The sequence below is a fragment of the Boleophthalmus pectinirostris genome, unplaced genomic scaffold (genome assembly GCF_026225935.1).
Source record: "Boleophthalmus pectinirostris isolate CB_2022bp ecotype Guang Dong unplaced genomic scaffold, ASM2622593v1 HiC_scaffold_3, whole genome shotgun sequence".
Classification (NCBI taxonomy): Eukaryota; Metazoa; Chordata; class Actinopteri; order Gobiiformes; family Gobiidae; genus Boleophthalmus; species Boleophthalmus pectinirostris.
The window spans coordinates 37,680,718-37,699,168 of NW_026571299.1; the positions used below are offsets into that span (position 1 = coordinate 37,680,718).

At 39.4% G+C, this 18,451-nt stretch overlaps 1 protein-coding gene across 3 annotated transcripts in view; it reads right to left on the reverse strand.

The window, feature by feature from the left end:
* slc12a5a (solute carrier family 12 member 5a) overlaps positions 1 to 18,451 on the reverse strand; it is a 126,654-nt gene that overhangs the window by 23,416 nt on the left and 84,787 nt on the right. For 2 of the 3 annotated variants that reach the window (XM_055160462.1, XM_055160461.1), the window contains exons 2-4: positions 14,786 to 14,886; positions 14,146 to 14,283; positions 933 to 1,079 (exon numbers count right to left, since the gene is read on the reverse strand). In XM_055160462.1, the coding sequence (XP_055016437.1) occupies positions 933 to 1,079; positions 14,146 to 14,283; positions 14,786 to 14,886 (386 nt within the window). Of the gene's footprint in view, positions 1 to 932; positions 1,080 to 14,145; positions 14,284 to 14,785; positions 14,907 to 18,451 lie in introns of all 3 variants that reach the window. The other variant, XM_055160463.1, reaches the window with a different exon arrangement.

An 18,451-nucleotide genomic window follows, 5' to 3' on the forward strand; every position in this document is an offset into this window, starting at 1 on the left:
AATAAAAAAACAGAAAAATGTAATCCCATTTGGAACATTTCAGGCAAAGCATGGAGACAAGCAAGTGGTGAACCCTAAACCATAAAAGTTAAACATAGAGCACCTTTACTGTCTGGGTAAAAAATCTTTAGGAAAAATCTTTACAATTTAGAAAAATCTTTAGACCACTGAATATGATTTTCTTTAACTTCATTATCTAAAACATAACAGCTTCTTATGTTTCTGTACGATGGTATTAATTTACAGCTTTGGATACTGTATTAATTTGCTTTTCTAGTGCTTTTTGGATCCTGAAGCTCACTGCCTTATAGCGTGTTATAGCTTGGATTTGGAGAAGGCTGTTCTATAAATACACTGTGTGCTGAAGGAGAATCTAGGCTGCACAAACACACACATAAACTCACACATACACCGACATATAGTGCAGTGTGGACATGACATACACTCGGAGAATTCAATAGGACATTCTTGTACCTTTTATTGAAATGCTCTATTCAGCTTTAATACGCCACCATGTTCACTGTCTACAGATTGAAGCTTGTTCATATAGGCTACTGTCACAAGAGCAGTAACAGGCGGAACGCAGCCAATTCTGTCTGTGCAAAGTACTGTATGTAACATTCACTAAGGGTATGGAGACTCAGAATCTGATAATGAGAGGATCTGACCAGTCACGCATATTGTGGGGTCATCGGAAGATAAGACAGAGGACAAATGCAGGACAGAGGGTCCACTCCTCACACGCCACAGCTCAGGGACATTAATGAGAACCAGGGATATCACAGTGTGCGTTGCCTCCATTTTGTTCTTTTCATCACATAGTATACAACTGGATTTGTACAGAAACACTGAAAACTGGTCAGATCATGCAACTTTAAAAATGTTACTTCCGAGTTTTTTGACACTTTTTTTTGTTTGTCAAGAACACTTACTGTGGCACAGCACATGAAGACGATGATGAAGGTCCCAATGACTCCTCCAATGCCCACCAGCCAGGTCATCCTGAGGAAGAGGATGACTCCAAAGATATTCTGGATACATGGCAGGTACACCCCCATCAGAGTGCCAAGTTGTGGAGCCTACAGAAGAAAAGAAATTATATTAATTTATTAAACAAACATTTACAAGGTAGGCCTTGTTGAGTGCTAACAAGAGGCAAGCAAACAGATTAGATTAGGTGTGAGTATAATACACAGATTGAAACAAATAAAATGTAATTAAATTAGACTGTATTTGGTCAAGACATGAGCTGCTTGTTTTTGAACTCCTTGTGATCTCAAATGTTTGATGTTCACATTTCAGAATAGGGAGATGCTCAGCTAAGTGTCATGTGCCTGTTTGCTCTGAGGCTGAGAGCAGATGTGCACAATTTACTCTGAGCCAGCTACTTTGAGTTTCAATAAAAACAACAAACACAGATCCCCCGTTGTGCATGGAGGGAGGCCAGTGATCTGATGCAGTTTTTGTGGTATACCTGTGTAAATTATTCAGTTCAAACAACAGCACACAATGCACTGCAGATGGTCATAACTCACTATAAGGAACAAGTGTACTAGCATTGTTGGATGCTGTAGTCTGGTGGTACTTTATTACAACCTTTTATTGCTAATTTCGCTGGAGGCTATAAAAATATTATTGAAAATTATCACATGGAAGCATTAAGTAGATTTTCACATCAGTAATACACAATTTGGCCAACACATTTTGTGTCACTCCATATCATCACCATCAGTTAATAAAAAATGAATTGTATCAGATTAGGTTTACCGACATTATATTTTACTATAATAGGGAATCCACAATGAGGATATCCACATGCAAGCTACATTGTCCTGTAATACACTGCTGAGATGTTGTGATAAACAAAATTAAACTAAAGTTGTTAAGATTTAGACAAGTTACAGTTCTGCTTCCAGTTGTATTTTGACTTCTCACAGAGGAAATTCTGTAAATAATTGAAGAGCTGGACATGGTGAGGCAGCCACTGGAGTAATGTGCCATTTTCTCCTTTTTGAGCTCATTTGATGCAGCGCTCCGGTTGAGTGGTGGGTGAATGGGGATATCTGTGTCATATTCAAAACCCTCCCCACTGAAGAATACGATTCCCTCAAGATTTCCAGGTTAATTCATGGGAATCGCTCAAGTTTGTATTTACCTTATCTCCAGTATTTCTTTACAGGAGATGTATGTGTGGTCAGTTATGGCTGTATTAAATCTGAAGGACACATGGCATAGGATGACCCAGTGTAAAAGAGCTATGCTGTATTCACACCCCACACAAGGACACATGGGTCAGTGTAGGATAATTATGACCCATTATGAATGATATCCAGCTGTGGTCCACTTTACAAAGAAAAGAGAGCGCACTTCAGCTGACATGTCATTGCATCACACACACGTTTTTGTGAAGATTTTCAGTCAGCACACTTTTTTGTTGAAACACACACATTTACTAAAATATAAAAATAACAGCTACCTTTTATCTTGAGTTCAGTAGAGATAGGCAATTCCAGGGCTGATCCAAATGGTGCTACTGAAGGTATGGTGTTTAAAATCACAGTGGAGCACATGTGCCTCAGTCTAAAAGTCTGTGTGTTAAACATGAACATGAAACAAAACTAAACTCCAGCTATATTTTTGATGAGGAAACAACATTATAAATAATATGGGACCTGTGGCAGTTATGACTATTTTTCTTTCTTTTTTGAATCAGAGGTTTGCTTCAAACTGAATTTAATTTAATTATTTATTTACTATGTGTTAACTCAATTGGATCAAATTGGACATTATTTTAAGACACCTGGCAATACCTAGAGGCATGACAGTGTTCTTCGACACACTGTTTGAAAATCAAAGTAGGTAACAAGGGTGAATGGTCATCAAAATGGCTCTCCCTCTACCAGCCCTACATGGCCTGCAGGTGAGTCATGCCTAAAGCTACTGTTTCAAAGGAAAAACACATCTGCTCCTGTGGTAATAGCAGTAATAGTAATACCAGAAGTAGTACCAGTAGTAGAGCAAATTACATTGTATTTCAGTGTGTATTTCAATATTATACATCATACACTTTCTTATTGCCTAAACACACATAATATACACTTACTTAGACCTGGTTGAACTTGACAGTGGCTGTTGCCCATTTAACATGTAGCAGGATGGCTCACATATGTAATGCTCATTAATATTTTGACAACTATCAAATGTTGAAATATTTTGCACTAGATGAAATTACAACAAAATAGAGGATTTATAAACAAAACTGTGCACTGTGAAGCATCATCCTATTCCAATTCCATAATCAAATCTGCCTGACAAGTGGGTGACATCAAATGAAGAATACTGTGTGCGTAATGCCACAATATGTGATTTGTTTGAAGAGGCTCGGTAAAGCATTAATAATAAACTGTCTGTGTGCATGAGAGGGGGAGCGAGCCCGAGCAGGCCTCACAAATATAATTATATTCTAATTTCCAGCAGATAAACAAAGAAGCTGCACTCGCCAAACTGCAATTAGCATGATTATCACGTGGGGGCTGCTTCTGGAAAAAGCAGCAAAGGCTTTACAACATGAGCGGTCACACCATATCTTTATATAGCACACTTACATAAGGCCCACACTCTTTTGTTTGCTTCCAACTAACAATAAATTATACCTCTTCTTCTCACGCCTTTCCAGTGTTGGTGTAAACTAAGTAGCACATCGAGTAGCGCTATATTCACTTACTCATACTCATCTTTAGTCCACACATATCCCAGGGAAATGTCTTCTTCTGTGAGGGAATTGTAAATGCAGTTATGTTTTATTTGAAATTATTGCTGCCTGAGGGACATTTACTCAATACTGCATCATGTCAAAAACATGATTTTTCCTATTTCTTATATAACAAATAAAAAACAAAGAAAGGAGTTGGGATGTCCTGGATATCTATTTGGAAATTTAAAATCTTTTAATAGTTATTTATCTTGATTTTGTTAGCATGTTTATTATTATTCTCCTGTGGTTCTTGAACTTTACATTGCAACCATAGACTGCATAGTGGACTAAGTAACAAGTTAGCTATGTCAATTTATATATAGTCTATGGTTGAATCATTGTAATTTCCCCATTGTGGGACAAATAAAGAGGTAAATACTTTTACTACCATAGGTTTGTTTTAGTCCTGAGTTTGCCTATCATTTCATTTGCTGATTTTCTCAATCTGGATCTATATTCTTAAACAATTCATGAATTTAATATTTTGCACCACTTACAATTAAAAACATGTTTACTCAGCTCAACTAATTAAATTGGTATGTGTTAAAAAAAAAAAAAAAAAAAAAGGAAGTTTAATACCAGTGCCATCACTCAGCATAGCTAGCTCCTTGACTTCAGTTCTGTGCCAGGACCCACACCTCAAACATGATCCACGCAGAGTTGAACATCATGTTCTAGAACTTTCAAATGCATGGCCAGAAAGCAATTACGCTCAAGCCCAAAGTTATTACAATCAGTGGAAGGGCTGATGGAAGAGCAGCAGAAAATACATCAGGCGCATATCATTCATATTGGCTGCAGCTTACTCAGCTATGCATCAGATACAGTTTGCTGGATGTTGATTCACCAAATCAATAATAAACACATAAATCATTTAACATGACAAAATATATTTAGTCTGGTGCACTGTAAACTGTCTTGGATGCCTTGCTTTTGATTAGTAAAAAAATAAATAATAATTCTCTCCACTCTTGCCAACTTGCTTGCTGGTTCGAAGCCATTATGGAACTAGAGCCAAAAGAACCTACATGATTGGACAATTTGATATACTGTGTTATCTATCAAATACTTTGAATTTAATAAAAAATGAAGTTGTTTTTGGCTTTTCAGTTTAATAGTTCAGCGATAACAATATAGGATGAGTAGTGTCAGTTTAAAACATATAGGATAGACCCCGTCCCACTTTAGGATCAAAGCAACAGACTCACAGATTAACATGTCTTTGATGCATTCATGTGGTCCCGCCAGGCTTGTCATGTCATTTGGACAGGTGTTCTGTACAGCCTGTGCTCCATAGGGCTACAATATAATGTGCAGCCTTGCCTCTTTACCGCTCCGTCATGTCTGCGGGGGGCGTCTCAAGCTGAAGCCGTACTGTGCTTTAATCAAAGATCACGTCAGGGCCTCCACAGGCTGCCGAGGGAGCGGCTGCAGGGACCCGGGAGAGCGCGCCTCGTCCATCTCTGTCGGATCACCCCCCACACACACACAGATACACACAAATCATGCACAAATACACACACATAAACCCACATCATACAAAGAAATGCACACATACACAGTTCAGTTTGGGAAGCATTCTCACAGTGTGTCATCTCAGTCATGCAAATCACACTGGGACAGTGGGACTCGCTATGGCTGTGCCCTTCAGTGTGTGGCATAGACGGTTTTTCATCATGTGCTGTCAGCTGACTTAATACAGATTTAATTCTATTTAGCAGAAATCCTAAAATGGCTACCAACAATTGAGTTAAAAAGAAAACACCGAAAGCAACAGTAAGCAAAAGTTAAAGCATTTCTCTTGTAACCAGTGTAGCTGAGACATTTGTCTTTTCTTTGCATGTATATTCTTTGCATTGCTCCCAAACTCCTTCTCTAAAGACAATCATCATTATTTTAGTCTTAAATGAACATACTACTTTATCTAACCTATTGATCCCCTTTTGCTACCCTTCTAACTGTGGCCTAACAGTAGTGCTGTAATTAAATGTGGACAGGTGTCTGTGGCGGCTCCTTCAGGGACTTGGTGAGTAGTACACTGTGGACTAACAGTCAGGTGTTACAGCCAATAAGGTCCACCTGCCATCAGCACTTTGTAGTGGGCCATAATAGTGCTGAGGCTGCAGAAAGAGGTCAGTGAGGAATAACAGAGGAAACCCTGAGCATTTACATAATAATGTTACGTTTATCAGAATGGACCATAGTTAAAATACATCCCAAACTTCTATAGTGCCCTTTATACTCTGGACTCAAGCCTCCCAGTGTGCTTGTTGCTTTTGTTTAAAACCATTTAAATTGAGAGATTTTTGGTGATTGGCTGTAGGTATGGTTGTTTTTATGTATGACTTTTATATAAATGAAAGGTATTATAATTATTGTTTTATGGGAAAGAGTTAAGCTATAACCTGTGCAGGACGCCTGATCTATTGCAGCAGGTAACATTCATCTTCGCTTAGAGTAACCTTGAACTCAGCAATCAGACAAGCGGAAAAGAGGCAGGGTCTGAAAAGCACTCCATGACTGAAAATAATGATTAGAGATTATACTAATCTACCCCAAAAAGACGTGTAACGCTATTGAGTGTAACAACAAAACAGTGCTTATGCCTCCACCACTCACAGCAGAGGAACATAAGCAAAGTAACCTTCTCCAGTGTGAAAAATGACATTTTCCTCCGTACTCCCACACAATGGAAGTATAATCAACAGGCCTTGTATACTGTATGAGAGTGTGCAGCAGCCGACAGTGATGAGTTATAATCCAGATGCAACAATAAAATCCTTTGTATTACATAAGAGTTTATTGGAGGTTTACGGCTGTTGAGCTACTGATGCTATCTACCAAATCACATCCTTATACAGTTTTCATGAGCACATATTCAGAGAACCTTTTTAGAGTTTTTTAAGTGCTTGTGTTTTGCAGCTATCTCTGTTGCTATGGCGTGTTTTGACTGTGGACTCTGTGCACAAACACAGACACCTTTTCCCAGCAACGTCTCCAATTGTCTAGCCTCTGTAAGGCTTCAGTGAGTGATGGCTGGATTTAACTGATCCCAGTGACAGTGAACTTTCAGAAGAAGCAGATGACTTTGTTTACCACTTTGATCTTTAAGACAATAGAAAAATATAATGTGTACATGAATCATGACAAAATTGTGATCTGGCTCTAAGAAATTTTTATATTTTTTGTTTCAATTTTGCCCACCCTATATGAAAGCCCACAAACTAATAGTTGTTTGTGTGAACAATGCCTAAGCAGATGGAACACTAATGTATGCACTAAATTTGTGTCTGTACTGGGAACAGTCTTAGTGGAAATATCTATCTCTTTCTATTTTCACCCAATTGCTGTTACATTTGTTCATTTGTGGACAGGGATTTCGCTACCCTCCTGCCCTAATAGATGCACATTTGTTATTTCTCTCATTGCTGTTTGTTTAATGGGACCATCGCCAGCAGCTCTGAAGATTTCCCTGGAGATCTGCTCACAGCCAACAGGTATACAGGCCAGCACCGAAATGGAAAGGGGAACAGCTGCCCACAGCGCCCCCTGGGAAGTGGAGCCCATGCGCACTTTGAAGCTATGGCTCAGGTGTGTTCAGACAGACAACAACAACTACACATACACAGCTGCACCCACTTCAGGTTAGGGCACCTCTTACCAGAAAGAACCAACTTTACTGGTGTCCCATGGGTGCTCCTTCTGTCCGAGCCACTTTAGATATGCCAAGCACTTAAGCTATTTGCAAACACAACACTGGCAGTGAAAATGTGTTCATTTTATCCATGAAAGAAAAAGGGCGTTGTGTTAAAGTATTTTAGATGAAGTTGGGTCTAGGACAAATCGGGTTTCTTCTTTAAGATGCTGATAAGAATAACATGCTGAAGGAATTAAGGGTTGGTTAATGAGCAGTGCAATGGACTGTGACTTCAATTTAGAAACTAATGAATTAACACGGTGTTTTTCTTAGGGTCATTTTGTTGATATGGTGAGAATAGCGAGAGTTACTTAGCAAATAAAGGTGCAAGTAAAACCGTGGCTAACAAGGAGGGAGAAAAGGGGAGAGTGCATGTACAAGTATATAGAGCATCAGGATGATTTTGTTTAATTAAATGAGGAAATAATATAGTATATACAATTTGGTGGCAACTTTGAAGAAAACATTTATTTAAATCACACTGAGAAAGTTGAGGTTGGATCAAAAACATTATTTTTGGTTACGATTTCCTCACTCACAAAGTATGGGTCATCCACATTCGAGAGTTATGAATTAACACCAGATGGGATCCGATTTTCAAAGCCAAAATATGACTACTTGGGCAACTAACCACAGCTGTCAATATTGCAAATAGAAGACTCCAAAATGGCAACCTGCCACTTGACATTAGTTCTAACTAGAGCCCGACCGATATGGATTTTGCTGTGGCCGATATGAAACCAATATAATGGAAGTTGGAGCTGCCGATAGCCGATATAATCACCGATATATTTAGTGATGTAAAAATTCAATGTAAATGTTGAATTGTTTAAAAAACTTAGGTTTGGCTCTGGTGGATTTTAAATTGGGTTTATTTAGGCAACATTTATTGTTATTCTGCCTCTTTACATCATATTTACAGACAGTAGGTTGACTTAATGGCATTTTTGCATCACATTCTAGACACTAGTGATGGGTATTCCAGTTCTTTTTAGAGAACCGGCTCTTTTGGCTCGGCTCACTAAAAGCTGCTGGTTCTTTTGGCTCCCAAGTGGCTCTTCAGATTGTTTTGTTGCAAGCAGGACTAAAGCACGTCTAAAGCAGGACTGAATCAGGACTGAACCAGGTCTAAACCAGGACTGAAAAAGGACTAAACCGGGACTTATTTATTTTATGCTAAACTACAGTCAAATATGCTCGTTTTTTTTATTTTAATTTTTTTTAATCCTACGTACACGCAAATTTCTCAAAGTTTCGTTTTTAGCCGCTGCCGCTGTCAAACCACGAATCTGCACGCGGCGTGAAGAGAAAAAAAGTGAGAGAAAGAGAAAACACGGCTCCCAATAAGGATCAGGCTCCCGTCGTTCCCTTCAAAGAGCCGGTTCTAAGAGTCATTTCGTTCGCGACGGACCCATAACTAGTAAAGAAAGTAGCGCTATTAGCCTTTAGCCGTAAATACGTGCGCGCCGCGGTAATTAATTATATGCGCAAATGTCATAATTCACACGTCTATTCACAGCTCATTTACATATCAGTGCAGGTCCAGTAGCAAATATACGGCCAATATAGTCACTTTAGAACAGACCAATAGAAAACAGTCTGTTTATGTGTGGGAGCTACAGCAGCTAACCCATAACAAATGACAAAAACTAGCTTCAGAGTCGACATATTTCCAACACTCACCGCTCATACAGGCTCCTCCTCACATCACAAATCTGCACTAATAAATGTCCTTTTAATCCAGACTCAAACCGATTGTCCGTAAAAAGAAAATAATCTCAGTGTTTGGATCTGTGTCTGCAGGTGTAAACAAACACACGTGAGTGACGCGACTCTGTGGTGTGTTCAGGGACAGTACGGACACACACAGACAAATGACTCCGTAGATAAATACTGATGTGGAGCCACATATTAGGACATTTATCTGTCTGTAAATTGGATTAAATGAACAGAATGTAGAGAGTCTAAGCTTTATAACGAGGTATAACATGCCCACGTGAAATATCGGCCCCTATCAGCAAGCATATTGGCCGATAGCCGATATGCCTAAAGTTGCCCATATCAGCCGATAATATCGGCCAACCGATATATCGGTCGGGCTCTAGTTCTAACACTAGAGTTTGTTATTTTGCTCCTATCTCACAATGGAACGACATTTTCCAAAGAAATACTGAATGCATGCCATTTATTATTTCCCTAAAAGATCCAATCTCGATAGGGTTAAAGGTCTATATTCAAACTTGTGAACGAAACATACAGCACAGGAGGTTGATTGTGACGCTTGTAGCACCATCTCTACGCTCTGCTGACCAAACGCAGGCTGATATGGCAAATGTGATTCTGCTCAGGTATGTTGAAATATTGACGAGACGAGAGAGAGGAGAGGCCTGTGAACATATGGTTAGTGGCTCACACTCCCACTAGTCTCTCTGTGGTCACTTTGTCTGTGTCTTCATGCATGTGCAGTGTATGTGTCTGAAAGCAGTTGTATGTGGGAACAAGCACAGTTGCAGTTCCTCTGGGGTTCCCTAGCTGCACCACTTCAAAAAGCGTCTACATGTGTTAATAGAATATTCTAGGTTGAGAGACAGAGGCACAGAGCCCGATGTGTCACTTTCTCTCTTTAATGTCACATTTTGCTCAGATGTTAAGTGTTGTCCATAATGCACATGTCCCACTGAACACTCACTCACACAAAGCTCTTATCTTTTTATCCAGAGGTGTGCTGCCTATGCTGGGACAGACAAGCATAACTTAACTGCTATTTTTATATATTGTTTGATGCCTACAATGACATAACTGCATTACCTAACTGTAAGGTACCTTGAATAGTACTGGCCAGTGAATAGATTGCTTTGTACTTCAACAAAGAAAAGAGCACCTATTGTGCAACTCTGAGTCTTTAGATTTCATAAATCCATTTCGCTGGTCATTGGTCATTATACTTTTTATACGTTATTAATAAAGGAAGTTCCGGCCAAGATAGCAGAAATTTTTGGTATTGGAATTATGAATGTGTTTTAAAACATGCAACCTTCCAGTGCTCATGTTACTTAATATTTTGTAACACTGGAGTTAATCTTTAAGAGAAATACCAGTATATGGGGTAAGATTAGAACAGTGTGCAGCCTTTTGCACACAGGGACATAGGTTCTCCTGATTCTGTCATTTAGACCAGTGGTACTCAACCTTTTTCAATCATGACTCCTATAAAAACAATCAGTCATTTGCAAGCCCCAAACACAAAAGGTTGGCTACCAGAATGGCCAAATATTGGTTTTATTATCAGGATAAATTATATAATTATATATTTAGTAGACCAACAAACAGGAATCTGCATTTTCTACTGCATTTGAATGGGGTCAAGATTTCTTTACGATTATTGAATAGATTCTTTTTTCCCCTGTCATCTAGGGACTCCTAGAAATCATTATGGGGTCCCTGTGTTGAAAACCACTGGTAAATGGTCAGAGGTTTGATTTCATAGTTGGTGCCATATCACAGTATAGGAAATCTATCAAATATTGGATTTATTCATATTCTTTATCATGTGTCATATAATTGTAATTAACATTACAATTTGACCTATGGCTTCCATATTGGTTGCATAGTTAATACTGTATTCTGTGGAGTAAGCTGAAGTTTAAATCGCTACTGTGCTCATTTGCCTGAGGTCTATACCATATGGTCAATACGTGTGCGGATAACAGTGCTCCTCATACACACCCCGTATGTCAAAATGTACACAGATGTTACAGGGAAATAGTAAATGAGATAAGGTAGAAAAAAGTTATGGTGTGGACAAAGGCAGGTCAGTGCAAGAACAGATTCCAGTAGAGCTGAATCAAATCTCTCAGTATTGATATCTGGCAAACCAGATTTGAATAAACAAATATACAATTTACATAAAATCAGGTTTTATACCAAATGTATCCTGTTTTTCCCAACATCTCAGCTCCTCACAAATACATAATGGAGAGAGCAGAGAATAGCTGGAGATTAGCTGTGACTTGTTCCTATCCGGACTGCTCCCTTGTGTTGCACATCAACCCGATCTCTAATCTTGGCTTTCACACAACGGCGAAGAAAAGGCCCCGAACCCTCACTAACAACTCACTCAGCTACTCACTCGAGGGACCCTTGATGAAGGCGATGGAGGGAAGGGAGAGCAGCGCGAAACTGAGAGGCAAGGTGATAGGGAGAGGAAGAGGTGGAGAGAGAGAGGGAGGAAAGAGAGGGAGGAGAGAGAGGGAAAGGTGGTGGTGTGAGTGATAGAGCGCCACAGGCTAGCCTAATGAAAAGCCTCTCATGGCGATGGAGAGATTGCCCATGGAAGGGACTGCTGATTGGACGAGTGGTGGCTTGGTGTAGCGCACAGACTAATTAAAGTATTGAAGGCATCAAGGTGACAGGGCGAAGATTAGAGCTGCTCCCGAGGTTACGCCATCTGAGAGGAACTTAACAATGCGCCTTACAGTTCAGCGAAAGATGATCATTTCCCCGGGCTCAATGCAGTTTTAAGCCATTTCACTGCACCATTTGGTTGTCCAGAATTGCTGGTGTTAGAAGCATAAGCTGATACCAGATGAAGGAATGAAAGTAAAGTACAGTTGGTCTTATGAATGACTAATTTTTGGCATCTGTGTAGGATCGTCACTTGTATTCAGTGGTCATTTAATTCCTGATTGGATTTTAATTCAATTCAAACTGATTTTAGTCTTGATCTCTTTACTACTACATAATCATGATCTGAATTTGTCCAGGTCAAAGAGAATAAAAATAGTACACACAAAACATACTACTAGAAGAAGTCCTCTCCCATTTACAGTATTCAGTAAAAAGCCTTGTAATATTTGTGATGGGGTCCACAGAATGAACCAACCAGGCTAAAAATGCAACAAATACAAAAATGAAACCAAGACAGCAACAGCTTGTGCAATGATTAGCTCTACTAAATGTCAAAAGCTCTGCCTAAATATGGTTATAGTTACTTAATGCATTTTCAGTATAGCAGATAAAGCTCCCCTGCTTCTGAAGGTTACACGCTCTCTGAATCCTCTGCGCACTAAGATAATGAGACATAGCTCCACCATAATACAGCAGTGAACTCCTCTGTCTCTGATTGACCTTGGCAGAGGGCATACGTGCGTCCCGTATAACTCATCTGGATTCACAGTGGAAGGCTGCACTGTGCATGTGATGCTCTACCTGCTTCTCCTCAAGGTGAAAGACCAGACCTGATTGGACAACTCCGGAGACACCCAGGGTCAAAGTTCATAGACAAGCTGTCATCATATCACTGTCATGGCCGCTCACTTTTACCTCAAATGTTCGCTGTCGTGCCACGAGATCTTGACATTAATTTGACATGCCAGACTTTTCAGACATTATCGCTAATATTAGTGCTTCTTTGCTATGTCACATCTTGCAGTGCTGCTAACAACTCCCCATAGGATTTAAACCACCTGACTGTCTATCTGTGGAATTAAGGCCTCACAAGTAAACTGCATCTTGCTGTATCGTTTCAACAGCTTCCAGGAGAGAAATAGGAACAGGATGCAGAAGGAGCTCATTAGTGACTGGCATTTAAAACCCAATCCGGTGGTATGAACAAGGGATTTGCAAAACCAACAGAAAATGATTGACAGACAAAAACCTGCACAGCGTTTCAGAGCTCTCAAGTGACTGCGTAAGTGAAGAAGTGCACTATTATTGGAGTTGATGTCACCTTGCAGACCAAACTATATAAGGTAATAGGTAATTTTCCTTGACAGCAATCTTTCTCCAGACACGCACCAAGACATAATAACCATGCTTCTGTGACAGGTTTTATTTTTACAGCTAAAATTAACACATGATTTGGACTGAAATCAGTAATTAACAATGTATGACCAACAAGACCGCATTAGTCTGGTTTAGTCAACTGAAGCAATGGCTCTGTAACAGATGGTACACAAGCTTTGTTTTGTGACTGTAGGAGTAGTTATATGAATTGCAAGTTCTAATTTAAAAAGCGTTTTAATTTTGTTTTAGTCCTGATCTCTATGGGGCATAATTTAAAAGTACAGACTGCTACTTAATCCTGGTTTAATCTGGTTTAATTCTGATTTAGTCAGTCTAAACCAATTCTGATTTGTGTTCATCTTATTAGTATTATTACACTTGGTTATTAGTTTTTGTGTTAATAATAATAATAATAATAATAATAATAATAATAATGTGTTGTAATGACCTTTACAGACTTGTTGAAGCCTCTCAGAAGCCTCTGTAGTCATTACTCATTCACTCCATACTCAGTGGTGGTAAACTACTACTGTAGTCATTAGCTGCACCATCAGCCCCTTTGACCACAACCATCAGTCATTCACACACCACATTCATACTAGGTGTCTTGCTTAAAGACACAATGACAGAACTCAGAACGGGAATTGTTTCTCCAAACTTTGGATTGTCACTAAGCCACTGCTACCAGGTGTTGTCTTGGATAAGACCCTCGTTGGTCCTGCACAGTAATAGACCAAGTCATTTGACAGTGTATACTGTAGTTAAATCATGTATTTCAGTGGTGGTACTTTAAGGCTCTCATACTACAGTAGAAACACAGTTTTATAAGAAGGAAACTCATGGTGATATGGAAAGAGAACCAAAACAGTGCATTGGCTTGTTCAGAGTAAACGACTCATCTTTGTAGTACCTTGACAGGCTTCTTGCGTGTCTCTGTTGCCTCGTTGTTCTCTGCCTCCTCGTGCTCCTTGCTTCCTTGGGGCAGGTTGGAGTAGTTGGCCAGACTGCTGAGCAGAGATGACACCATAGGGCTGGTGTCCATCTCTTCCTACAAAAAGAAGCACCAAAAACACATTGTTAACATAAAAGGGTTTAAAAAGATATCTGCTCCAAAAAAAAAACCAAGTAGAGCCAATCAATAATTCATTTTGAAAAGCCCCAAACCACCATATGAGTTTATGTAACCAGACTGCAGGTACTGGGAGTGTTTTACACACAGATATTCCAACAGACATACTCTACTTTCTGGCCTCACAATATTAGGAAAAGCTGAGATTTAAAATCTTTATTATGTCACTGAAATATTGTTATTTGATCACAATAAGTGTCAATTTCTGCATGTTATACCTGTAGAGATAATATAAAACACAGGTGCAAAGTAGTGCAAGTTTGATTTACATTAATCTGATGCCCTTCACACAGTAATTAGCCCCATTGATCAATGTCAGGCTCTTTTTCAATCACACATTGTTGAGGACTACATAGTTTCTTGCAACCACACCTGATAGTGTCTTTTGTATGTGTGTGTACATGTGTGTGTGCCTTTGTACCTCAAACAGGGCCATGTTCTTGCCGTCGTACTGCTGGCTCTTCTCTGCAGTTGCATCGCTGCTGTTGATGAAGGGGCTGCTCTCCTTGGGATTACTTTCACCTGCAAGAAAAAATATAAAACTTTAGCCTTTTTTCTATTAAAACTATGCTTGCCTGAACAGTTGTTCCTCAGATAATTGTTCTATCATAAAGAAACTTGCACAAACACAGAGTCAAAGAAAGACACTTCTGAAAGTGCCTGCAGTCAAGAATATAAGGAGGAACAGAACAGCAGTTAATGGAGTGTATATTCACAAGATGTGCAATACTATATAGTCCATACACTCAGTCAGGCTCAATAACAAAGACCAAAGCAAATTTCCCTTGTGGATCAATGACATTTTGTCTGTCTAAGCCTAACCCATGGACAACTATTACCAATATTATTGAGTTTACTGGAAATGGTTTGCTTCCAAGCAGGTCATGTGCAAGCAAAAATTTGTAAGCATCAACAATTTAGGCTGACTGAAATGCCATCAATCATTGGGATTAATAACCAACACCATAATCAACAACAGCATAAAAATATATTTTTTTTTAATCTATTTTTCAGCAAATATGAATATGTTTTAACCATAGAATGAGGGAGAATCAGTGACAACAAGATATATGAAGAAACAGCTGGCATAATTTCCTTGAGTGTGTTTATTTTTACTTTGCACTACGTGTTTTCGGATGTGTGTGGTCCAGTGGAACATGCTGTGCCCAGTTGACCTGCTCCAGATCCAGTGTCCGGGGTCTGTGCTCTCCTGCCTCAGTCCTCACCCAGCGATTAGCCTTGGTGCTTACAGAGCTGCCTGGCCAGACGTGTGCTCTTGTCTGGAAATATAATTGAATTTAGAATCACTTTACCACCCACCCATCAGTGAGTACAACAGAGGTCTTGGTGGCAAAGGCACAGGCTCAGTGTAAATTTGTCTGATTTGCGCCTTCTCCTTCAAGTGTCTCTTTGGGGAGACGGCAGATTGCTCTCCCTCTGGCTCTCGGGCCTGCCTTGGACCGAGCTCTGCGAGACTGTGGTATTTTTAGACACGTGCCATGACGTCGGGACAGGCGGCGCCACACACATGCCGCAATAGGGCTACCCGAAATGGGGCAACTGAAATGGATCACGGTTGAGGAGTCCTAAACAACAAAATCAAAACTGGTTTTATCCCAAAATCTTAAGTATAAAACTATAGTTATATCTCTTGTGTAACATGTATAAAGTGGAGTGTTTATACATAATTCATTGTTGAAGATGACAGTCTGTTCTCTAAAAAATATATGTTTTTTTTTATTATGATTGCAATGTCAAATTTGTTATCAGTCTGAACCCTAGTCTTTACTACTGAAATGGAGTTTGATATTTTAGTACCATGACAACATTACACTATACAACTATAATGCAATGGGCAGCAAAGGATGCATGCCACTTGATCAAAGGAGTGTGAGCATGAATGCAGTGGAGTAGACTATTTGAGACAGTCATTAATATCTAGCAGGAGAGTGGATGTTGACAGGAGAGGAATGAGAGCTTAGAGACGCACAGGTAGAACAGATGGATCTGGACAAAGGGGAACACAGCCAAACGTAAAAGCTTGCGCCGCACTCACGGTTCAAGCAGCTCCGACCCAGAGGTTAAAACCTACACCGTGGCTAAAAGGCAGGGCAGTCCACTGAGGGATTTCACAACACGTGGATTATATAGATGTTTGTTTCACTCTATTTTCTTCAGTACAATACACCTGCATGATAAAAAAGACCACTCACTACTTAAGTGGGCTGGGGCACACTTCAAAGAGCCAAACAGACCAGTACAAGAGCCCTGTTTAGGTGGTGTTCAATAGAGGTTTTTAGGGTCAGACTAATATAAAGGCTGGGTCTGAATGCAGTGCCTAAGACGTGGAAGAGATCCTACCTTGTTTTGTCAAATTTCTTTGTAATTTGCAGCTTTGAAACATTCTATTGAACCGTTTGATTAGCGTTAATATAGAGTAAAGGAGGTTAGTGCATGCTTGTGTGGTATTCTCAAATGGAAAATAGCGAGCATTTTGGTGGAAATGGTTTGAGACCATTAAGGCAAATAACACCATAGGGAAGCAATTCAGACTTTACAGTGGAGACAGCACAGCTTTCATTACAGCTTGCTCTGAAACTGAAATTAAATCATATTGAATTCAAATATGCTGCATGTCTTTTCATTGCTACAAATTAAAATTCTGTTTGTAAAAAAAAAAGATTGTTAAGGTAGACAATGTTGGCTTGGATGTCACAGCAAAGTCATGTTTCATGTGGGAGAAGTTTGCCTTCAGGGCAAAATATGAACCAAATCTGAAACAATTTTCTATCTAACTATAAAATTACCAGTGTGTAAGAGTGGTAACAAAGGATTCCCTAAATCATAATGTATTATTTATGACTGATATGAAAATCACAGAAAGGTCAGTTATAGAGCTTTAAATCCAGATAATTCTTAAAATCAGTACTTCAAGGAGTTTAAGACATAAAGTACTATCTGTTTGAAAAAGATCAAATGGTACTTTCTTTCCTGCTATGAGATAATGAAACAAACTGTATTGTCCTTGTAGGGATATTTATTCTCTACATCCTTTAACCACAGAGCTCAGAGACCATTCTCCTAATCCAAGACAAAACCTTGGCCGTACCCATACTTGGAACAACTATGTATGATTTAGGATGACAAGGGAGATTGAAGAAACCAGTTTAGAAACCACACAAAGGGAGAATATGCAAATTTCACACAGAAAAGGCCAGGTTCAATCACCAGTAAATATGTAGTCCTGGTCTGAGCAGTATACACTGTATGAACACAATACTGTAATTTGTCATGATGTAACGACAGCTATGCATACAACCTGAGCAGGCAGCTGACAAAGGGTGTGACTAATCTACTAATGCATGTCCAAATCCATAGTGTGCTTCAAATAACAAAGTGCTCTATTTTGTGTAAAATCCTGTGTAATACCTTGCCTTGGCCAAATAAATGAGAGTTATGTAACTGCACACCTACACAACTGTCTGAAATCTCATTTTCACTGTGTGCCAAAGATTACCCTAGCTAGTGTATTGTGTGGTAATAATAAATAAGTGCTTTAAGTGGGACACACAGACACACACTTCTCATGATCAAAGTGATCTGGAGTACACAACACACATGGCAAATACCCCAAAGGCCACTCTGCTCGCCTATCACTTATCCCGCCATGGCTCATTTCTCCTCCCTGTCGAATAATTAAAACGCCATCTTCAAACGCATGATGGATCGTCCCATTGGAGACAACTGACAGTGGCCCAAAGAGTTTTGCTCCAGCACGTCCCCCCAAGCAGCTTATCCTCCTCCAATCTGATGCAATCCGTCCATCAATAGCTCTGGCTATCAAAGCCTCTCCCAATCTCTGGTCAAATCCATAGCTCTGCTGCTGTCTGCGCCTGTGATCATGTCCAGCACACTCACCCGAAACTGCACAAGCAGACAATTCAGATATTAGATTTCAAGCAATGATGTTACATTTTAAACACAATAAGTGATTTTATAATAAAAATCACTTATTGTATGATTTTATTATAATAAAATCATAATAAAAACAGATTTGAACCACATTCATTCAGAGTATTTTTTAACT